This window comes from Chanos chanos, chromosome 5, assembly GCF_902362185.1.
Source record: "Chanos chanos chromosome 5, fChaCha1.1, whole genome shotgun sequence".
Taxonomy (NCBI): domain Eukaryota; kingdom Metazoa; phylum Chordata; class Actinopteri; order Gonorynchiformes; family Chanidae; genus Chanos; species Chanos chanos.
Window position 1 is genome coordinate 44,802,631 of NC_044499.1, and position 24,874 is coordinate 44,827,504.

The 24,874-nt window shown below is 40.3% G+C and overlaps 1 protein-coding gene across 1 annotated transcript in view; it reads left to right on the forward strand.

The window, feature by feature from the left end:
* arid5b (AT-rich interaction domain 5B) overlaps nucleotides 1–24,874 on the forward strand; it is a 64,534-nt gene that overhangs the window by 33,159 nt on the left and 6,501 nt on the right. Inside the window, exons 5-8 of the mRNA XM_030775236.1 lie at nucleotides 8,528–8,649; nucleotides 9,807–10,008; nucleotides 12,253–12,305; nucleotides 14,226–14,323. Coding sequence (XP_030631096.1) covers nucleotides 8,528–8,649; nucleotides 9,807–10,008; nucleotides 12,253–12,305; nucleotides 14,226–14,323 — 475 coding nt within the window. The remainder of the gene's footprint in view (nucleotides 1–8,527; nucleotides 8,650–9,806; nucleotides 10,009–12,252; nucleotides 12,306–14,225; nucleotides 14,324–24,874) is intronic.

Consider the following 24,874-nt stretch of genomic DNA (forward strand, 5'->3'; position numbering starts at 1 on the left):
ATAACATGTGTATGTGAAGTAGATACAACTTCACACACACACACACACATATATATATATATATCTTTTTTAATATGTAGGCAGCTTAAACTTACTTAAGCGCTAAAGAAAATCATTAGTGGTTGAAACACAATGAAGGCTTATGATTTTCCTCTTTGTGTGGATTCTGACAAAAAGCACATGCTGTGCTGTGTAATTATATTCACTGGAAATCAAAGTTTCAGAACCAGGCAGAAGATCTTTTATATGCTGCCCTATCTCCCTGGTAATCACAGCCACCGTGGAATTCATATTATATCAGCAGGAATGAACAAACAGCTCTGGTTATATTCAGCCCCAAACCTCCTCTCTCTCCCTCTCTCTCCCTCTCTCTCTCTCTCTCTCTCTCTCTCTCTCCCTCTCTTTCTCCCTCTCTCTCCCTCTCTCTCTCTCTCTCTCTCTCTCTCTCTCTCTCTGTCTCGCTTGCTCTATTTTTTTTTTTTTTACAATGGCAACTCAAATTGGATGTATGCAAAGAGAATAGTCAATGTCAGAGGATTTTGACTGTTAAGGGGAAAAAATGCCTTTTTAACACACATCGATTGTTTTTATGCGGCATATGCATGGTCATTCCAAAGAATGATTTCTATGCCAGGTGTGGTCTCAGCTCCTGCATATGTAAATCTTCCAAATGAGTAATCATGAATAACAGTTCATTCAAAATCTTTCAAAATAGTCCCTCATGTTTTGTTTTTTTTATTCTTTATATTTTATACACAATTTCATCATAAATATTCATATCTTATTTTTGTTATAATGCTTATTATGGAGCCCTGAGGAAAGCGATGGTAGCATAACACTCTAAAACCTGTTCGCTGAACATTTTGTGTGATGATGCTTCATACATCAACCACCTAGCTGGCACTGTAAGTGAATTCGTGTGCTAACATATGCAGTGTCATCCATAACCTTCTCCACACCCCCCGCCTCTTACCCCCCCGTCTCATACCCCCCCCCCCCCCCCCCCCCCCCCCCCCCAGCTTCCTCCTATCAGGTCAGTCAAGATGGAGGGCAAGGCTGGGATACCCAGACTCTGTCCACTTATATAAGCTATATACACACGCACACGCACACACACGCACAGAGGATAGGTGAAACATAAGCTCGGAGCTGGAGATAGCTGTCCACGGCACATGCTGGCCTTTTATTTTCTCTCACAGGACGTGTCTGTCAGCTTGATTGCACTAGCACCGTGCTGGCGGTAATGTAGTTGCATCAGCAATTCTGATGCAAATTTTCGCTGTGCATTTCTTTTCCCAACGGATATCATGCAATTTATTTTGATGAATTAACCACAAGACGACATGACTGTTTTTTTTTCTTCTTCTTCTTCTTCTTCTTCTTTTTCTTTTACTTCCCATAGATTATTTCCCATAGTTATTCTGATGTGGGGGGGGGGGGGGGTGCGCTTCTTGTCTCAAACAGCTCTCACCGTGAAAGACGAATATTCCTTTTTTTTTTTTGAATATGTATTATGAATTACAGAGTAGAGTTATATATAGATATGTGTTTGACTGCCTGCTCATTTTTGTACTTCATATCCGATTAAGTCAGTGATTTTAGTCCATTATGCATCCTTTCCTTTTTTTTTTCCTGTATACAAAATGACTGTGCATTTCATGAATTCATTCCCTGACTGCATTTAAATCCGTCGGAACATAAGTGTTAACCATCCAGTACATTAAACGTCAACACAGATGGCGAGCTCTCCGTCAAATTGCGGCGCATATTAGTGTCTTCATTTAGAGGGAAGGGAAGAGAAAAAGGAGCCATAAAAATAAATGAGATTTATGAGAAATTAGTCTGGTGGATATTACGCAGGCTTGGGCTATGAGTAGAGATATACTTACAGGCATAGTTCCCACAGCAACACACGCACACACACACACACAAAAGCCAAGCACACACTTTTACACGCAAGTAGCCTTCTACATTGTGGCATTTCTAAATGAGGATGAAGTGCAGTGTATGGAAGATATACTAAGTAAACTTTGAGTGGCGAGCTCGGGTATCAGCGCATCTGTTGTTCAATGGGGGACTGTTAATTTGTATGTCTATAAATCCTACTTGGAGTGTCCCATTCCACGTTTGCTGGCCCGGGCGGCTGCCAAGGCTGACCCCCACATTGCCAAGTCCTTTCAGGAGGAGAACGCCTGCAGCAGTAAATGGAGACAGCTGGATTAATAGAGACTTTTAGGTGGCTTCAGTCTCATTTCTTGTTATAGTTCTGTCTGTAGCTCTATCAAGGAAAAAAAAAAAGGCTGGTGGGGACATGTCATATAGAGTATTCATCTCAGTAAGTGCAGTATGTTATTTCATTTTATAACTGTTCCAGCATACAGACACACACGCACACACACACACACACACACACACACACACAATTGCACATATTCCTCTTTCCTTCCCATTTCTCATTTTCAGAAACAACTGTGTTGACAAATAATATAAGTGCAGGGAGAGTAGAAATTTAGAAATTTATGATAATCCCAGTAAGTGGTGTGTGTGTGTGCGTGTGTGTGTGTGTTTATGGGTTGGTGGGCAGTGGTGTGTCTTTGTGTGTGTGGTCATTAAGCAGACTAAGGTGTCTCCACTTATTTCTCCGGTGGAACTGCTTACTCCTGCAGTCACAGAGGAGTGGCTGTCACATGCATTATCACTATTAGAGTGGAGTGGATATAGCCTTACTACAATCACCATAAATGTCTCAACTATTGTTGCCTTTATCGACTCTTAGAGCTGTTTCACATGAAAAAAAATACATTCACATTAGCTTTTAAAAGGAGACATGTGTTTGTGAGAGCATGTATCATAAATGCACGAGAAATTCTCTTTCATCTGTTACTGTTTGTGATGATATCCTAACGGTATTCCCATTAGAGAGTGATATCATATTTTATTTACCCAAGTCAGAAGAGAGTCGATCTTATTTCGTTTTACTATGCTATATTTAATGTATTTTATGTATCTGCTGAAATGTGTCTGGCTGGTTATGTGAGGTCATCATTACTCACACGCAGAGTAATACCTCATAGAGACACTAGAGGGCAACTGGCTGTCAATGAGATGTGCCCTGTAACATGGAAGATATAAATAATTCAGTGAAATTCTCCAGCATGCTGGCATTTATTTTCAGGTCTAATCTTTTTAATAGCAGTGCCTGTACTCATAAGAACGCAAAAATTATTCGAGTCTTCCATCTCAAGTGGATGTGGCAGAAATATGAACCTTGACATGAGTGTGTGTGTATTAGAGAGAGGGTGTGGGTGAGAGAGAGAGAGAGAGAGAGAGAGAGTTTGCAGTTATATTAAGTGATGATGAATTGATGGTTAGTCACGAGTTAATAGCTTTCATTAAAATGTGCACAGATCCTGATGCGCCTAGATGTACAAACCACTTCTGTGGAGCGAGAACAAAGGCTGAATGAAGCTGTGTCTATGATTGGATTAGTCATGTTTTATTTTTTGCTCTTGTTACACAGTTGAATTGTTGTGGTATTTCTGTCTCTGAGTTCATTTGCAGTCGTTTGATAAAGTGTCCTTAACAGAGAGATTGAACAGGGCGTACAAGTAGGCACGTGGCAGGAAGCAGAATCTATGTGGAGGGGTTTGATTTGTAGCTAGGGACAGTAGTGGGGGAGATGAGGCTGTCCCATTTAATATTGCAGAAAGAGAAAGGCACAAGGGTCAACTGAAAAGCATGATAAATTTGAAATATTGAGGTAGGGCAAATGAATAAATCATTGTGAGAATTCCACATAGAATTCCAGGAACGCTCTGAGTTACAGCTAATGCAGCATTCTGTAAAGCGTAGTCTGAATTTCTGAATGACTTAACATTTTTGTATCCTGCAAAATAAAGGCACAGATAAATAAATAACGAACCTACTCCATGGTGTGAAAATAAGCGTGGCTAGTCCTACGTCTGTGTGCGTATGTGTGTGTGTGTATGTGTGTGTGTGTGTGCGTGTGTGTTTGTATTTTTGTGTGCCACTGCAGCCTTTAGCGATGTACTCTGACTGTACCACTTGCTCCCTCCTGAATTAGCATCTGACCTTGACGTCCACGTCATCTGCACACTCATGCTGCATATCCCTCCTCGTGGGGACGCTCGGTGACTTTGAGTCATTGTTCGGCCAATCTGTTTGTATTGTAAAGCCATAAACGTTCATTGCCCACAGAGGAACGCTGATGATTTTCTCTCTCTCTCTCTCTGTCGCTCTCTTTTTTTTTTTAAACAAGCTTCAACACTATCTAAGATTAAAAAGACAAGAACAGTTGCTATTTCAGATGGGGATTAAGAAGCACACAGCATTATTTAGCGAAGATGATATCATTTATTCATCGTGTATGTTTTCCTCCTTCTGCGCCTCACAGTGCCATCTGCTGTATAGCGCTGTGAGAGAGAGAGAGAGAGAGAGAGAACAAATTCAGAGTGCAACACAGAAAGACAGAGAGAAGAGGAAAGTAGGGAAGATTTATTTCCCCTGTCTCTCTTACAGATGGTGAGCTGTATGATATGAGAACAGATATGAAGTGACAGAACACTCTTTACTGCCAGAGTACATTGATATGAATGTCTATGTCATGTATATATTCATATAATCCATTTACATTGAGCACTTGCGCACACATTATGAATGGGATGATGAACAGCAGTGGTGATAATGATGAAAAAGTTGGGCAGTCTGGACCAGCTGAGAAAAACAGCTCCGTCTTCCTGGGTAATTAAAGCCTCAAGTTAAAAGAACAGCTGAATTTGTCAGGTGGCCAAGTGCCATGACCTAGGGGTCAGCCAATGATCACTCCTCCTATAGAAGGATGTCTATTTCCAAGCACAGCAATCAATGCATTAACAGTAACATAAGCCCTACTGCTTTCTCATTCTCTTTCTCTCTCTCCCTCTCTCTCTCTCTCTCTCTCTTTCTCTCTCTTTCTCTCTCTCTCTCTAGCTCTCACCTTTTTCACTTGTTTATTCCTCTCTCCAATTTAGTGGCTGACTACTCTGATGGGTCTGTGTCAAACAACATCACAAAATCAATTCTTACCAAGAAAAAAAAAAAACCTAGCCCTAGTCTGTATATGAAATATCTGACAGCTTTTTGGATGTATTCTGTGGTCCTTTTAATTAATTGGTCTGCTGAATAATGTGGACAAATTGCTTGTAATGAAAAAGGAAAATTAGATCAAGCATTGTCAGACATAAGAGGAATGTTCGGCTGCATTATAGATGAAGTTGTCAGTGGAGTGCTGCATTGATCAAGGCTGGAATGCATTTGTATGCTAGTTATCGCACCACTAAAGCAGCAGCCATAGGGGGCTAAAAAAGAAGCTCTCCGCTCCAAATTCCCAAGTAAAGCAAATACACGCAACGCTATACAAATCTATGCAAACACACGCAGTGCAAAACGTAACAACGCAAGATCACAATGCTCAGGCGAATTTTCTCCTTCTAGTCTTTATTCAGTTTCTCTACTATCATGGTCTTTTTGTAACAGTGTTATTATTCTATTAGTATTACTTTTATTGCTATAATTTGCCTATGTTCAGTGTACTCCAGAGAAGCACATGGGCTTTTTTTAAAAATGTGATGTGTAGTGTGTGTGAAGTGTGTGTTTCGTATATAATTGTATGATACATTGTTTATGGTATATATTACATTTAGTAGTTTGACTCCTTGTATGAAGGGGGAGGGGGAGGGGGGGGGGGGTATTCACATACTGTAAGAGGGAACGAAGCTGTTCTCTTAGGCAGCTCAATGCATTTGGTTTCCTTTGAGACTTCCCCCAGTTTTACATGGCTCAGCCTAAGCACTGGCTCAGGATCCACAGATATGCTTCAAACATTTTCCCCCCTAAAGGCAACATGACCACAGGAATGCCGTGCAGATATTTGATATTTTGGAGACCACATGTCGTTCAATAATGACTGTCATGAAGCACAGAGGTCTTGTGTAGCACTCCGTGCCTCAGCGTAAAATTAACCTTCTCCAGAGTCACTAATGGCTCATGTAAATTAGGGTACATGTATCGCTTTTGAAGGGCCTAAATTGTACACACGCTCGATATTATTTCGCAGTAATCCATTAAGGATATTTGTTATGTGTCACTGTTAGGAAATGAATCAAAAAGAAGAAAGACAGAAGAAAAGAGGTTAAGGTCACATTACTGGGAGCGACTGTTAAGTCCTTTCTCAGTGTGAGCATCAGCTTTCCCTTTGTTCTTAATGCTTTTGCTGTGTACGCTGACTCAATTCTGCACTGGCCATTGTGTTAGCCTGAGAGAGAGCGAGAGGGAGAGAGAGAGAGAGAGAGAGAAACAGTTGTTATGCTACGTTCTGTTGGTCCTCAGGAAAAGCAATAAAGGTTGGAATTGGGGCAGCAGCAGTTGTAGGCTTTGGGCAGCTCATCCCGATGGTGTGGGCCAGGTCTTAATCTGTTTATGAGTGAGTAATGGAGTGCTGAGACTGTAGACCCAGCAGCAGTCTTTCAGCTAAGAGCCTGAGACAACAGGCCTTGCCTGGACACTGCTCACGTGCTAGTCTACAACAAGAAACATGACTGGAGCACTAATGCAGTGGTGAGCAGGGGTAATACCGTTACACATCTCACACAGATATACAATCTCTCTCTCTTACTCCCTCATCTTATTCTGATTTCACACTGAGATTTGATACAGTGTAGAAAGATGGCAGATGTTAGCGTATGATGTTGGGCCGCTTTTTAAAATGCCTTTGGATGCCTTTTTTTTCTTTCTTTCGTTCTTTCTCTCTTTCTTTCTTCCTTTCTTTCTTTCTGTGGCTTTACTGTAAACATGATATTACATTTAAGTTGGTTTCTCAGCCATAAGTACATAAGAAACATGGGAGCTACGTCCTCATATTAAAAAACCTCAGAGAGGAAAACAAGCGTGAAGAATAGCAGCTAATGTACTCCAGCAATCATGAGTAATCCATTACTCATAGGCCTGGAATTCAAATTATTGTGAGACTTGTGGTATAGGGAACGAAAAGAGGGTGAAAAATAAAGAACTGTGAAAGTACATTAATCTCCCAGACAAAGACAAACTGATATTTGAGAAAGAAACTCTCTCTTATTTTCCAGAATGTCCCTATTACCTCCGGTGTATTCACAGTGGGGTTTATGTCTGATGTCTGTGAAAATGTGTTTGTCACACTGCTGTATGAAACAAACAACTTGGCCGTTGCCAAGGTGACAAAAAGTGCCTTACATAAATGTTTATTCATGTGAAAATGGTTTTAATTTCGCATGCTTTTTTTTCTCCTCCGGTAAAAGGAAGGAAAAAACAGAAGGAGGAGAAATGTCACAGACCCAACAAAAATCAACCTTCGCTGATTGCTAAAACCTTTTTAAATTTTTTTCTATATAAATAATGTTTTATTTTGAGTCCCAAACGTCTAGTTTAATGTGAAGTATTGTAAAATAGGTCAGGCCTTTGGCCATAAGCAATCTTTCTAATGATTTGATCATTAGCACAGACTAATATTTCTTTGACTCACCTAGCTGAACTTGTGTGCTTTGCTAACTTTACAGAGTGTGGATGTTCTTGTTCTCGAGTGAAAAGCTTTATCTGCATCTCATTGGCGTGTCTGTTTGAACAGTTGCTTGTGGCTGTCATTTCTGACTTGATGCGCGTGAGATGGTGTAATAGCACTCGTCGAACAAAGGACCCCTCTGTGAGGTGGCCTTGTGGGTTTTTTTTTTTTTTTTAGAAAATGCCGGAAATATGATCTGCTCCCGATTCCCTGTCTTCTTATTTGAACAAAAAACATTCCACTTGGCAGGTAAACACTTTAATAAAGGGAGTTTGAGATGCTATCAGTTCACAACAGGGAAACTGTGTAACCCAGAAAGGGAGGGGGTGGGGTGGGGTGGTGCAGGAGAAGTTTCGTGATGTGTGCTAACATGAACTGACATTGGCCTGAAAAGTCACTCAGAATCCAGATATACAGGGGATTTTTCATTTGGCAACTATTCAAACCTTCCTGTTGTTGGCACATAATTTCGCATTTGTATTGCTGTGTCTTAAATCAACAAAGCAATAATATATCTTGCAGGAAGAAAAAAAAACATCGAAGTGGAAAAGAAATGAACCCTGAAACAGGATATGACAGAACAGTACAAGGGGTTTATTGACATTGGTGTTGGAAGGAACTTAATGTTTTTATTGATATTTTGTGTAAAGGGTAAGGTGTTACATAATGTAATGAGAGCTTAGTTCACATTTTTAGGCAAGGTGTACTCATTAAATCTGTCAGTGGAACAAACAAAACACATTATTCACAGATTTGAGAACAACAGCATTGTACTTGCATCATGCCTGCTCACTTCAGAGCTGACTAATTTCATATAGCTTGTTTTCAGTTTTTATATTAGGCTTAAATTTGATATAGTGATTTTTTTTGTCTCTGTAAGTGATTGTAAAATGCGAGGTATGATATGTCTGAAAAGTTGTGTCTGGGCCTCAATAGCACCCAACCTGAAGGGCAGGCCCCGGAAGAAGAAGCCCTCCATCTCCCAGAGACGAGACTCACAGGGCCAAAGTGCATCTGTCAAGGAGCACAACAACATGGAGGCCAAGGCCCCAGCCAAGGTAATGCTGACTTTAGCTAATCCTGACCTTTTTTTACTAGAGCCTCTCCCTCTCTCCCTCCCTTCAGTTCATCCCTCTGTCTGCCTTTCGAGGTTTGGCACAGTGTTCTTATTAGATGACCAAAATGATCAATTACTTCTTCATTGTTTAGTTCTCAGAACATTCACGATTGCTTTTTTTTTCTGTGGTTGTTGTATCAACCTTTGTCCTCAGAAGTAATATCGCAGCTGTCGTGCTGCCAGCGTGGAGCCAGTATTTTAAATCGGGCCTCACATTCTATGTAGTGTAAACTGTGCATAATCCGCCTTTGGCTAGCAGCTAATTCCTTCAAGCTTTGATGAGGACTTTGTACACAAGAACTTTGTATAAGATGGCATTTGTTGTGGTTGCAGAGGTGTGATTTGAGTAGGAGGCTCTCAAGACTGGATCGACTGGTTCAAGTCTGTAATATTTAGCAATAGATAATTCACATTATGGTCACACATCAGGCAGAAGTATACCATCTTTCTAATAAACATTGTTGATGAACAACAAAAAATCCCCATTGTTCATCCTAAAATTGCTCTCATACGATAACAAGCGTGCATATGAACACTTAAAAACGTCCTTGTAACATTAAATGCTCTTGAGTATGGCATAATTTTGTGGGTTTTGTTTATTTAAAGCAAATGTGAACTATTATTTCAACCGTTTTTTGTTTGCGTTCACATATCCTACTGGCCTTGATAGCTTCTTTTGGAAAATAAATGCACTTGATTATCTCTAACAGATGGCTAAACAGACGTGTGTGGGCCAGCGTTGACTGCTGTATGTGACAGCATGCCTGGAACAGAAACTCTGTGTGGCTCTTATTGTAGCTCAAGCCTTACTCAATTCAAACGTAGATAAAACGCCTATTAAGAGTGGGGTTTTTTTTTAGTGCTTCTTAAATTACATTAATGTTTGAAAGAATATTAAAACAAATCTATTAAAAGCATGTTAATGTCCAAATTAATCCAGACGTCTCAGAAATTAGACCATACGACATTTTTGTTTCGAATACTTCCCAGGCGTGTCTGATATAGACCTGATACAGGTTTATGATTTTCACCTGATGCAACCGTTCTCTGGCATTGTGTAACATCTCCTCCTGTCTCTTTGTGGTGTCTGGTCTACAGGTGAAAGCAGAATCCAAGACCATGGCGGCCAAAGCCAAAAGTAACACTAGCTGTAAAAAGGTAGCAGCTGAGGATAAATCTCAGACGGGGGCAGGTGAGGAGTGCCACGCCGACGAGCAGGCCTTCCTCGTAGCTTTGTACAAATACATGAAAGAGAGGAAAACCCCCATCGAGAGGATACCCTATCTGGGCTTCAAGCAGAGTGAGTATGGCAAGATTATTTCACTCTCTCTCTCTCTCTCTCTCTCTCTCTCTCCCTCTCTGTCTCTATCTATCTATCTATCCTTGAGGCCAGTACACTGTGGAGATGTCTTTCTCAGAAGCAAGGGGTCAAGTACTGCTTTGTCAACGCAACGCTAGCAGCACTCAAGCACAATTGGGAGAAGAAAAAAAAAAGAGAAAAAAAAAAAAATTTTGGTGACACGCACCGTTGAAAGTTGACATTGCAGGGGGGATTGATGGCTCAATTGAAAAAAGGCAAGCAGGCAGGGAGTATCATATGTCCAGATAAGTCTGGTTCTGCATCTTCAACCTTGAGAGGGACATTATCTCTCTTTCCAATTTACACTAAAAAGCATGCAGCATTAGTGGCGACTTTTCCCAACTGGAACTTATTTGGTATTCTTAAAAAAAAAAAAAAAAAGAAAAGAAAAAGAAATTGTAATCTATTCTGCAGGGTTGCAAAGTAGGTCAGTGTAACTTAAGAAAAGTGAAGAGACAATTATTCCTAGTCAGCTTTGCGACTCTAATTTGATGTATCCCGGTTTCTTGCTGTGCATGGCTTGAATAGACAAGTAGTTTATGTTAGACCCAAGCACAGCTGTTCAAGGCATTTACTGCCTTCTAAATGCCGAAAACAGAATTTTTAATATTCATCTTTTTTTTCACTCTTGATTTTTCAACACCGTCATCAGTGGAAAAAAACACCCTCTGCCTCTGAATATGGATGGGAGCAACATATCTAACTTGAATTGACAAGCAGTTTATGCTTCTCCCAATTATAACTGTTTGAGTCATCCTTTGCTTTTTTAAAACTGAAAATGTAAAAAGACAAGAGTAGGTCTCCCCCCCCCCCCCTCCCCGCTCTACGGCTAGATCGAAAAGAGAACTTGTTTTCTGTTTACATTATGTATATGAACGTAACATCTGCATAGTGTGCGCCTTCGTCATTAAGTTGTTTTGCGTTGTAGACTTTTGCAGCATTGTGCCAAGTTGTTATCCTTGGATCAGAATCTATTCAGACACATCCTTTTCCACTGCACTCAGTTTGCAGTACTGGCTGGTGTCTCAGGGGCACAGACTACAGATAAACAGCAGAATATGAGATGTATGCATTCATCAGAGAGCTCAGGCATGTTTTTTTTGTGTGCTTCAGGGAGACATGTCACATCAGACTAGCGCTGCCTCTTAGGAAATTATGCCCGCTCTGTAAACATTGCAGGAAATGACTTTTTTTTAGAACAGGGAAAACACTTAATCAGTTAATCAGATTTCTAATGAGTGCACTTTAGGTTCTATGAAGAGAAAGGCTAACAAACAGAAAGAGGATGTGCCTGTATTATGAATAGTCTCTGGAAAAGGAATGTTTAAACATGCAATCCTTATTTAAAAATAAAGTGTTCTCAGTTCTCTCAGAAATACCAAATTAGATGGCATTCTTTATCATGCATATTATTATTATTATTATTGTTGTTGTTGTTGTTGTTGTTGTTGTTGTTGTTATTGTTGTTGTCGTTAAGACATCTCAAATACGTACAGTTCCAGAAATTACCTGCCTGGATTTTTTTTCCACTATTAGAATACACATTCTCAGGAGTGTAAGATATATGTGTTGTAGGGCAAATATATCACAAAGCTAATTGAAGGTCTATACTTTATGGTCTGAGCGTAGGACTAGAGCCTCGTGTAATATTGCTGATGCATAAAAGCCCTTGCGGATGGAAGGAGTCAAAGCTTTAAGCTGTGGGGCTAATGTCGTTCACAGGGCTAAAAGGAACTCCCTGTATAATCCTTCAGTCCATCTGAAATGGCTGCTGGGTGGGGAAAAAAATCAATATGGCCCAATATGGGGATAGGAGAACGCTATTCTGACAAATGCAGTGGCCTTATGTTTGTGGTGATTGAATCTTGATTGATTACTCTTTCCAAAGGCAAAGTCCCTCATTAATTTCAGCTTCCCTTATTGATAAACATTATGTAGTTATGCTTCATTAAATTGACACTAATTTATTTGATTTTTATCTCTCTTTTTTTTCTCTCTCTCTCCTGAAAGATCCTGCTTGAAATTCATGTGGCAAACACGGATTGTTGGCTTAGCGTAGCAAGTCTTATTTGAGTTATCGTGTGAAGTCAGATCAATTTGAACAATGTGTGACTGTTTTATTGTTGCCCCCCCCCCCCCCCCCCCCCATGTTATTGATCCTAACGCTTATTGTCTTTCTAACAGTAAACCTTTGGACTATGTTTCAAGCTGCTCAGAAACTGGGAGGATATGATCTGGTAAGTGTTTACACAATTACTTTGAAATACAGTACATTTGGCAGTGAGTTTTTCCTTTGGCTCATAGAGATTCCTAAAAACAGGCAGAAGGATTTTCAGATTTTTTTTTTCTTTTTTTTTTTTCTTTTTTTTTTTTTTTTTTGGACCAGTCATGAATTGTGTGTTTACTAGACTGGGCTTGGACAGAGTCTCTCTTAGATCCAAATTTGGCCAGAGCGCTGCAAGTTGTTGTAAAATCTACAAGTGGAAAACATGTGTAACCCTTTTTCTTGAGAGGAAATTGCTTAGGCCTGTTCGGTACCCATGTTGAGGCTCTTAAGGGACCATTATTGTGCAACAAGAGAACGGTACAATAAAGGGATTTTGCTTGGCAGCCCATCTGACATCTGCTCAGCTATAATATGGTGAAAACATTAGAGTCCTCTCCATGTAATCAGTTAAGGATATTCTCTGTGACAAGATCTGCTCTGTGACGCCGGCATGTATTTATTTGTCAGTGGTGAAGAAGGAGGAAAAAGAAATAGGAGCCAAGTTGTTTAGATAAGGAGCAAACAGGAAGCTACTCATGTGAACTCAAACGTTTTCTGTTGGGTTTTTTTGTTTTTTTTTTTTCTCTCTAGCCGTTTTATCTGACGTATTGATACTGTAGCCCTCACCGTTTGAGCACAGGAAGTACAGTGGTATGAGTAAATTCTTTAATGGAATGATTCACTGCGGCTATTACAAGGTTCAGCTATCTTACCGTTGAGAGTGCTAAGCTCTAGCTGCCACAGAGACAGTTCAATGGATCCGACATCTGTAATGAAAATCAGTTTTTTTTTTTTTGCAGGGAACAGTGATGTCACTGGAAACATTTACATGGCTCACACAATGATCAGATTAAGCTTCTCTGCTGAGACTGAACTTTCCTTGACTGCGTTTAATAAAAGCACAGGCCAATGTAGACCTAAAAACCTGCCTTATGGACAATAGCAATGTTAAAACAAACAGCAGTCAAGAAACATTACAACTGAGGAATTTTATAGAGTGCAGTGGGAGCCAAAGGGGGTGTTCTGTTCACATTCTGTCAAAACAGAGTAAGTCTTTAGACTCTCTAAAAAGAGGAAGTAGCAGATACTTTTTTAGTACACCATACAGTTTTTACTAGGTGGGCATGGTAATCTATGCATGAATATTATGGTCTTTAATTGACTGTCTGAACACAGTCTGTTTCTTCTGTCTACTGTACTTAAAGGCAAAGGACACTCTGTGACCTTGTGTTGTATTATACGAGTAAATATCTTTAATGGATAAATGAACTGAATTACTAAATTGCATGTGCATTTCTCTGCGCTCAGTCCAGTCTCTTGACGGCTCTTTCATCGACTATTTTTCTATTGAGAACAGGAGCCATTAGCGGCTGAAAACTGCTATTAAAAATGTTTTAACCCCACTCACGCTGAACACGCTCAAGGTCTCGTGAATATGAATACTGTGTGCCCTAATTATGTTAATCTAACATTGGTCACTTTTTAGTTCAACAAAGTATTACACATATGCAAACATTATGCAAAAGAGTGTTCGGTTTTGCCCGGAGGCCATGGGTGGTGTCATTACACAGTGATATACATAGTAAAATATGAATAGTGAATAGTGCATAGTGAAATATTAAAAACCCTCTATCTAACATACCAGCCCTGGTAGTGTTATGTCTTCGAATTAAAGACAGAGAGAGAAATTAAACACGAGAGAGAGAGAGAGAGAGAGACAGCAGCAGTAGTTACTACCCTTGTTGCGGTATCACTTAACCAAACCAGAACATCTGTTAATTGACTAATGGTTCATTATTGAGCTTTAGCTGTGTTGTGTGTGTGTGTGTGTGTGTGTGTGTGTGTGAGACCTCTTTACTGTCGTTCATGATTGGCGCCTCTCTCCCATCAGATCACAGCCCGCCGACAGTGGAAAAATGTATACGACGAGCTGGGTGGGAATCCAGGCAGCACCAGCGCAGCCACATGCACACGCAGACACTATGAGAGGTACGGCCGCCCGTCCCCGATCTTTCCTCCGCGTGATGTCATCACGCTAGATGCAGATATGCCAGGCGATGTGAGATCACAGGCACGGGCATCCAGCGCTGAGACGGGCTCCCCGTGTGCCTGAGAGCAAACTGGTTCCCTGCATTACTTAATTAATACAGCATGGTCTTAATGAATAATGTAAGAACATGGTAATGAGTGGTGTAGATTACAACCCTAATACTAATAACCAGAGCTACCTGCACGTCAACTCACGATTTTTCTCTCCCCTGTTAGGACTTCTCATTTCCTTCATTTGCTTATGCTGTCCCTTATCTCTTGTGCAAATGGTTTCCTGCATGTAGATGTGAGATATAAAGTAACAGTATCAGAAAGACAAATCATTCCAGGAAGGGAACAATATCTAAAACACCAAGCATTGTTACCTTATAAGTAATAGATTATTACTCTGTAAATACGTCTATGAGTTACTCGATTCAAATTATTTTGAAATAATGCAGATGTCGATTATATGTACGGCAGTCGTGTGTGTGTGTGTGTGTGTGTGTGTGTGTGTGTGTGCGTGTGCGCATGTGTATGAGTCAGTCTATGTTGTGCACCACATTCTGCACGCGGTAACATTGTTGGTATGGATCAGTGCATATGCTTAAAGATCCTGTAGCAAGACAAAGGCTCTTTTTTGGCGTTTTTGAAAAGCAATCTAATGTGACCTTTAAGGTATGTCAGAAGGTCCTTTCCCTCTTTTGCCCACTGTGTGTGCGTGGCCGCAGAGGTCAGATGTGTTGGTAGGAAGGGCATAGTCCACTAGTAGCGCTTGTGCTTCAACCATACCAACATACCTTGTTCTGAATCAGTACTAATCCTCTCACTGACCATTAATATCTCTGTGAAGTGAGCAATTTCCTTTTTAAGGCCGATGCAATATCATTGACCAAACAAACACCATGCACTTACGTGTTCACTTATGCAGTTGCAAGAGAGAGAGAGAGAGAGAGAGAGAGAGTAATTAATCGAATTAATTTACTCAGCAAATGAAGCTATTCTTACCAAACGGTCGCGGATGAAAGATCACTCCGGCCGCGATGAAGCGCGGCATTATCGACACGCGCTCCCCCGTCGCATCTACGGTTTCATGCTTTTGGGACGGGCGTATTGTTCCGCGAGAAACACCCGGGACCGATGTAAAGTGAAGTGGCTTTTCATGGGCCTTCTCTGGCAGAGCGGTGCCAAGAGCAGCCGACCACAGATGGCAGCGTGGATGTTTGAGCTTTTTATGAGAGACCTCAGCTCTGTGAAACAAGCCGAACATGCCTTGATCTCTACTCTTTTTTTTTTTTGACTTCTTCTTCTTTTTCTTTTTTTTTTAACAAAGGGGTAAACCAAATCCTTAAAAATGTGCTGCTTAGTATTCAGGGCCTCTTTGAAGGCAACCATCTAGACTTGCTTAAGGTTTTTTAGGAAGAACTTGTACTTAAACTTACACAATTTATGATTAGTGGTCTAAAAAAAAACCCTCATGTGGGGATTGTTAAAAAGAGAGTACATGTTGAAAATGGACTAAAAACAAATGGTTAGTGTGTCATCCGGACAAATTAGCAATTTGCTGCATGTCTATGACTGCAGTAATGGCTTGTTATTTAGCGCAGTAAATTTAGTCATCCTACACTAGCTGAAAATCAATATTTAACATCCTCTACACTCCCAGTTTCACATTCTAACTGGTTCTCTAATGATATTTATTTAACTTGATCGTAAGATTAGCTATCAGCTGCAGTGTTAAAGGAAAGAGAAACACAGATTACAAATTAGGTCATAAAAAATGACATCAATAACCTTGAGAGAAACTGCTGCTTTACAGCACCCCCACCCCACCCCCCCACCCCCCCATGCTTTTTAATTATATAGGTCAGTGGCACTGATCAATCAGGACCTGGTTATTTATTTAATCCCCCTCTTCCCAAAGAGAGATCTTTGTTCCAGAAAATGTTCTGCTCGTGAATGCTGCTCTGCAGATAAGAGCATTCCTTAGACATTATCAAGCAACACGCTATCAGTATATGGAAGACTGTTTGGATCATGGAAATTTGTATTGCCCCTTTAAAGCTATGCACTATTTCTCCAACTCTCTCAATACCGTAAATCCCTCAAAAAGGAGAGTCGTATCAGCCATTATATCTATCCTGATACAAGCTTTATTATGTAATGCTGTTTTATTATTTAGATTTAAATTAAAAAGGATCAACCTCGGGAGGCGATAATCCTGTTGATGGCAAACTGTGTTGTTGCACTGGGAGAGAGAGAGAGAGAGGGAGAGAGAGCACGTCAGTTCCTCACAGCACTATTGATTTTTACATTCCCCCCTCTGAATTAATGTTTGCTCAAAATTCAAACAAGCTACGCTTCAGAGAGCACATCCTTGAATCTATAGCAAGTATGACAGACTGTTCTTTTTTTTTAATGCAAACCCTTTAAGTATATTTTAATGATCTGTCTTTGAAAGAGCTTGTTTCCTCTGAGTATTGCATAGGCTGTTTTTCTGTCCCAGGGGAGATTAGGGTATTATTTGAAATTGCTGTCTGTGGTAAACAATAGCAACAGAGAAGCCTTAAACAAATGTCTCATGAACCCATACATGTAGCATTTCTCTTTAATCCAAAAATATGATTACAGTACGTTCATTTAAATGTCAACTGATAATCTCTGTGCCATCAGAAAATGCCAATTATTGATATATATCTATATATATATATAAATGCTTATGTTTTTTTTTCTGTTTATTCTCTTGATAAAATCATGTAATGAAGAGGAGCTTTGCCTTGACATTGTGGGTGTTCAAAGCTGACAAAACCTAATTAAATTCTTGATTGATCTAATTAGTTTATCATCACAATTTGCATTTAGATTTACAGCCTCATTTGCCCTAGCAATATGCCATCACTTTCATTCTTTAACAAGACAAAAGCGACTCCTTGAATAACGCTTGCCTGAATATGATTAATTGCGTGTCAGCAAAGATGTTTCTCAGTAAAGGTAATACTCTTAGACGTGTTTGACTTGCCTGCTTAAGAGGAAGGCCTTGCCAATCATTATCAAACAGTAGATCATGCTGACTGGAATCCTAGGTTACACAGATATGTTGTATATCAGTTTGTCCAGTGTGGTAATAGATTTTTTTCCTTTTCTGTCAGCTCAAGAATGTCTGACCTGTATTAAACATTTACAAAGGTTAGACTTTGCTTTCTTAGGTGCATGTCCAATATTTGCCTCATAGTCAGGTTCTCTTTGCTATTTATATTTAGCAGATTAAAAGCTCCTTTCAAGCCTTTGTTTTGGAACGGGGATTTAGTCTCTCTGTTATCAACTGCAGCACCGATGTTGCTTTATTCTCACAGAGAGCTTATTTATGCTTTATCATTTCGGATTGTTCTGGAAAAAAACAGGCTCATGTTTGTATTGGGTTGAGGGGAGAAAAAAAATGTTCAAAGGAGCTCAAAGGAGAAAGCAGAGGCCTTTAATTTAATGTCTTTAGATCATTACCAAAGAATGTGGCTTTCATTTAGACTGAATCAGAAAGCAAATTCCAACAATAAAAAACAATGTGCCCAGAATTTCTCAGGACAAACCAAGCAGAAGAACGCAGCACTCATTACATATTATTCAACACTTTTAATAATTAAAGTTCACTTTTGAAAGTTAATGGGTCTTAGCCCAGGGGAATGAATGAGGTAATTTTAGGTCTAAAAGCCAGAGAATGACAAAAGGCCCGATCTGGCATTCCCTCACTGCCCTGTTAAAGTGCGTGAATCAGGATTAGTTCAAGGGTCGACTTCTTGACAAAACCTTTCAGAGGCCCAACCGAGCATATGGAACAATGTCTTCCAAGTCTCTCTCTCTCTCTCTCTCTCTCTCTCTCTCTCTCTCTCTCTCTCTCTCTCTTTCTCTCCCTGTCTCTCTCTCTTTCTCCTTTCAAATTCTTTTAAACCTTACACACATAAACTGAGTATAACATCTGCTCTCTTTGTTATTATTTCATATCATTTTCCCCTGCCTGAGAGGAATACATTTTGTGTGAAGATTTTGTTTTATTGCATTGCATTGTATTGTATTGTATTGTATTGTATTTGAATCAAGTTGCACAGCCTCTTGGAATTTGCTCTGAGCATTCATAGAAGTGATAATTACAGCGCCTTGGTTTTTTTTTTTTTTTTTTTTTTTTTTTTTTTTTTGGTTTTTTTGGGGTTTTTTTTTTTTGTTTTTTTTGCAGTGTGGCATTGAGCTGTGTTGTGCTGTGGTAGACTGCCGTAGGCTCTCAGCTCAGCTGCACTCTCTATTATGTCCAATAACAGGCCTCCAGTTGTTTGTTTAACATTCATTTAGCATCGGAAACCTGCTGAACTGCCATCTAGCCGTGTCTCCCTTTTACTGCGGCTGCAGCATTAATTTACAGTCCGCGGCATTTCAACAACCAGTCATTAGAGGCTCTTCTGTAGAGCCCCATTTAAGAAGTGAACTTGGGCTCGATCAAATGACTTCTTTAATATGCAGTCATGTTTGATACCAGTCACGTCTCATGGAGCCAAAGGCGTTGAGTTAGATGAATGAGAGAATAAAATTGTTGATGTCAACAACCATTTGTCTTAAAAATTAGAGATCAGTGCCTACGGATAAAGGGAGGATGAAGCTTCTCTCGCAGTTCCTTAAAGTGCATATCTTGCTCTCCAGCAAGAGGGCGAAGAGATCGAGCAACCTAAAAATAGTGTTTATTCTCTTAAGAATGTGCTAATTGTTATGACAGTGTTTACTTCCTGCCTTGTGAGTTCACAGGACTGTACAGTACGCCATCTTGTGACGAAGGAGCAGAATTACATCAGCACTCGTCAAAATCCTAGAGATAAGAATTTAACTGTAGCGCTCAAAGGTCATTTCTATCATAAACATCATTTTTATTTATGACACCTATGAAATATTTTTTAAAAAAATCTGAAACTAGACAAACATTAACTACAACAAATATGGAATTCATCAAATTTATTATTCAGTTATTGACTCAGTCAAGCTGCTTGCAAGTGCAATTCAATATTAGTTTATGCAACATGACATTTGATCAATGATATATTTGTGCAGTATGTTTTACTGTTACTACAGCAACATGTAGTTGTATAAATATTTTTCTTAAAATGCAAACCTGTTGGATTGTGTAATTGTTATATAAACTAACATAGCTATTTGTGTGTGGGTTTGTGTGTGTGTGTGTGTGTGTGTGTGTGTGTGCGCGTGCGTGCATGTGTGTATGTGCATATGTGCATGTGTGTGTGTGTGTGTGTTTTCATACACATAAGGTAGCATAACATTGTGGGATTTTGTGCTACTAACAGCAGTCTTCGCTGTACTACTAAATATGACTAATTTTCTCACATTGCTCTTTGTGCAATGCAGACAAGTGATAAAAAAATATCTTCTGGTTGGAATGACTCATTCCTTAGTACATATTTTGTACATTTGCAGGTGACAAATGAACTGAGGCTTTCAGTTCCTGTATTATAAATAGTTCTCACTATAGCTCTCACTTCTGTGAGTGACAGGTTGAATTTTTCTCACACCTTCAACGTAAATCAAGAGAGCCAACACAGTTTTAATGTTTTCTCTATGCCTCTGTGTGTATGTGTGTGTGTGTGTGTGTGTGTGTGTGTAAATATATATATATATATACATTCATGCCCCTTACTGCTTTGAGTTCTGTTGAATGTGACCTCAAGTAGACTATTTTGTGTCTACAAGGTGCTGGTGTCACTACGTACACTTCCGCCTCGGTCGTGTGGCTGTGGTTGAGTGTTGGCGTTAAATTGCAGGCGAGAAAGAGACTACAGCTGGACCGTTGCAATAATTTTACCACTGTATGCTGCTGCTACTCTGTGTACAGGAAGCTCCCCCCCCTTTTGCCCAGCTTCCTGTTTTATGCCCTTTAGGGCCGAAGCTTGCGCAGGATATTGCAAAACTTGAGATGCTGTAATTATACTCTATTCTCTTTACACATTTCTCCCCCCCTGTACTGTGTTATAGGAAGTAACAGTCTGCTAATAATTGCCATTGACTCTGTTTAGGATTACATAACGTCAGTGTTAGGGGAGAGTGGGCATCGGGTATACCTGCGTTCAGTGTGTGCCCTACTTCTTTTGAAGGTCTTTAGAGTGCTCGTGTGCCTGTTTCTTTTTGGAACATGTCCCTGGGCAAGGACGCTGGGCATAAACAACACCTAAGCACAGGATAAATGCAGCACTTTGTCTAATTATTGTGTTCTTTAAGTGTGATTATTTGAAAGGGCCTGTTTTTCTGAATTGCTTATTATGGAAATGAGCGTTATATAAGAGCTGGATTAGAGGCTGGAAGGACAGAGATGCTGCAACAGAATCTTATTACCCACTCAGCAGCACTCCCAGCGGAGACGGAACCAGGCTCTCGCTCAGATAAAGGCCAGATTGACACACACACACACACACACACACACACACTCACACACACTCACACACATACACACTCACGGCTGGGCTGATATATTCTGTGGTGATGCCCTTATCTGTCACTGTGAAAGAGGCCTTTATTCATCACAGGATTCCTGAAGTAATTATACATTTGAATTAATGACTGGGACAGCTAAGTACCGCAAAATAATTTCATAGCGGGAACTTATTTTAATTCTGCAAATCCAGGTATTCATAACATTCAGTCAAAGAGTTATTAATATATGTATGCATTTGAAAAATATGCTAATATCACCGAGAATATTATATATTTACTCATTCGAGTTATTACATTAGCATATGCCTAAAACACATTGTCTCTTAAACCGAGAACAATATCAAATCAGTTTCTCATAGATGGCACAGTTCAACCTTTTAAAAATTCAGGCTCTGACATTATGTCTTTAAGCGAAGATTTTGGAAGATTTGAGTATGCCGTAAGATTATCCATACGTTAGTGAAAGAATGATTTATTTGCCAGTGCGTGCACGGGTGAGTGGGCATGTCTTTTTCTTTGTTCACACTGAGTGGTCATTAGTGATCTCTGACCAGCAGACCTTGTTTAAGCTGACCTCACTCCTGCCCCATTTAATCAGCCACAGCTCTCTTTATAGCAAACAAGCCCCCCCCCCCACTCCCTCCTCCCTAAAACATGCCTCACTCTCTCTCTCTCTGTCTTTGAAGCGTAGGCTGTGGTTTCACAGACCGGGGATATGAAGGTATGCCGATCAGTGGGGAACTCAATGCTAGCGAGGTTGCGCTGGCGATGTTGAGGTTCTCGGTTTAGGATGGAAGAAGACAGAAAAGGGGTAAAAAGCGGGAGGGCGGGGGGTAGGGGCGGGGGGGGGGGGGGGGGGTGATGCGTTGTTCTCCATCTGCAGGTGCAGCCGCTGGGCTGGCTAGAGGTGATGTTGAGAAAGCCAAAACCTTCTTTAAATAAGCATTCGCTCCTGCTGCCGGAGAGCGCTGGCTTGAGCCCAGTCCTTTTAGACACCTTAACCAAGCTGAGGCCAGCGCTACATGTTTATCTAGCCTAAAACTGAACCCGCCGTGTCAGAGTGCTGAAATAGAGGACTTAAAATAACTTGAACAGAGTTTGTGATTGCAGAAGGCTTCGCAGCTGCAGCCTCATCAGTTTTGTACAGTGCGGATTTCTTATTAAGTTTTTCCACTTAATAAGAATTCTTTAGCTGCCCTGTTGAGTCTGATACTCTGTTTTTTTCTTGAGAGGGAACATAATTTTGAAGTTAAATATGTGCAGGCAGGAGGATGGGGAGGGGGGGGGGGGCGAAAGGAGCATATGATTCAGTGGCCTGTTGCTTTGGAGAGCTTATTTTTTATTGAGGCTGTGTAGTGATTGAAATAGATTGACAATTCCAGGTTGATGTGAAAGGCTCACTCAGCGTGACATCCAAAAAAAAAAAAAAAACCCCGCCGGCGTCAGTGAGAAGTTAAACCGGTGTTTAGGAATGAAATCATTCACCGTGATGATGGTGCTGACTGTTGACAGAGGAGGAGATGTAAATAAGGCTCTTGTCCTGTGGTTGAATTTGTCTCTCTCCCTTCACTCGACGGAAATATACAGAAAATGGGAGGCATTGTGCGGGCACTTTAAGTTGTTCTTTTGTACCCCAAGGCAAGTTCACATTAAAACCATCACAACATTCTTGGTACATTTCCCAGTAAAATACATTCTGCCCTCTTTGTAACAAAAGGTGGCTTTTCCTGACAATCAAGAAGGTCATTTATTTATTATTTATTTGGAGGGGGTGGGGGGGGGGGGGGGGTAAGGCCGTTAATGGTCTTGCCCTTTTCTTGCTACACCCACTCCCTTTTCCCGTTCATGTTGTGTTCTCTCTTTCCCTTACTCTCTCCCGCACTCTTTCTCATAAAGGAACGTTTAATTGCAGATTTCCCGTTCTTGGCATTGTGCCTGTTACCAGCTGTATGAAATGTAGTTCTGCTGTTGTCGATCTGCCAGCTGCTGAGCTCGAAGAAAAATAACAAAAATTAAAATCTTACCAACCCACACAAGCTTTTAAAAGCATTTTCTTTTTCTCTGACAGGAAATATGTCACTACCAAGTTTGTGAAGAAAACATTTTCTTGCTGCACCCCCCCCCCCCTCCTCCTCCCTCCCTCCCTCCCTCGCTCCCTCCCTTTCTCCCACTTAAAGGGAAAAGGGAAGAGAACCATTACTTAACACTATGTGTCCATACATGGTACTGTTGAGAGAATAAGTGGGTTGTTTTTTTCTCTCTCTCTCTCTCTCTCTCTCTCTCTGACTTCTCACCTTGCACTGAATGCCATTTCCGCTCTATTACCAAAACTCATAAATAAAAAAAATAAGTAAATAATTGCGCAAAAACAAGGCAAATTAAACGGTAACATCTGATGTTAATTTCCTTGTGGAACATCAAAACGAGGGAATGTAAGGTCAGTGGAGTTTTGGCTATTTCACCCAATCTAAAAAAGAGGAATCATAAGACCTGCTTAAAGAAAGGCTGAGAATGCTCGTGGGGTCTAAAAAACACCCACTTAGCTCCAGACCAGAAGATTTCAGGGGATTAGCTGCGAACAAGATAAGTCATTGTGTGCATTATTATGCTGCTATTATATAAACATGAAGTGAAACATTACGGCGGGAATCAGGTATTTGGCAGCTGCTATTTTGATTTGACTGCATGGAGCGAGCGTTTTCCAGTTTTAGCAGCTGTAACATGTTTAAACTCTTTTGGTAATGGGATCTGAAGATGAATGTTCCCTCTGGGCCGCTGCTTAGCTTCACCATTGGCCGCCTGCCAAATCCCAGCCAGCATAGTTTCCCTACATGCCTCTCTTTACAGTCCTTGCCCGAGCATGCTCAGTGAAGCTCTGCCTTGCCGGACTCAGCTCTGTGTTGAGTAAACACACAGCCAAGCAAAATAGCGGAAATGAATTCCTCTCAAGATGCCTCCAGAGCTTATTAGACAAGAAAAGAAAGAAAAATAAATCAAGAAAGAGTGAGTAGGAGGAGGGATATTTTTTGTAGTGATACAAAAAAAAAAGGAAGAAAGAAACACTGCCCAATAACTGGGATGAAACTTTTTTCTTTTTTTTTTTTTGGTTAGCACAGCTCTGTTTTTTCTCTGCTTCTTTCGCATTCCCAAATTGTGATGTATCAGAAGCAAATTATGTTTTGATTATAGCTAGTGTGTCAGGGCGGGTATTAATAATTTTGCATGACAGTTCCCAGTGTGACTCATTAATCACATAAAGCATGTTATAAAAACTTCCAAACTGCCTGAGTACACAGTCAGACTGCAGCGCTGTGTCTCCCCTCCAATTACCAGTCCTCTACCAGGCTTCTCCATCAGCGGAGCAGAGCAAAAGCCATAAGGAGTTGAAAAGCCCCGCTCGTGTTCGGCTCGTCTCGAGCAAAGACCAGTCAGATGGGTCAAGGCATTTCTCAAATCAGTTTTGCTCTCACAGTTTCCCTGTGCTTTTGGCTCGGGTTGTCTCGGCTGACTAAGAGGACTGGTCCTAGTGTTTCCCGTGTGGTGGACGGGGAGCCAGAGGGGCACGTAGGGGAAAATAGTCTTATGTCATCAGCAGCTGGGAACTGAAATGCTTTTAATTAGGATCAAGTGCATTATCCCCCATTTGTCCCACATGCTTCATTGAGGAGGAGGCATGTGTGTGTGTGTGTGTGTGTGTGTGTGTGTGTGTGTGAGAGAGAGAGAGAGAGAAAACTGATTAAAGGAAAAATCTCTTCAATATTTTCTCCTTCAAGTGAAATTAGTTAGTGGGTAGTTTATTGTGATCATCCTCTTAATAATAAAAAGTGACTTTTTATTGCTGGTGTTCTTATGACATTTTAATTTTTTTTTTTTTTTTTTTTTTACTTTTTTGTATTATTATTATTATTATTATTATTATTATTATTATTATTATTATTATTCAATAGTAATATTACTGATTTTAGTAGTAGTAATAGAAGTAGTAATAGTTGCTAATAGTAGTAGTTTTTCAACAATAATTTTAATTAGAACTTT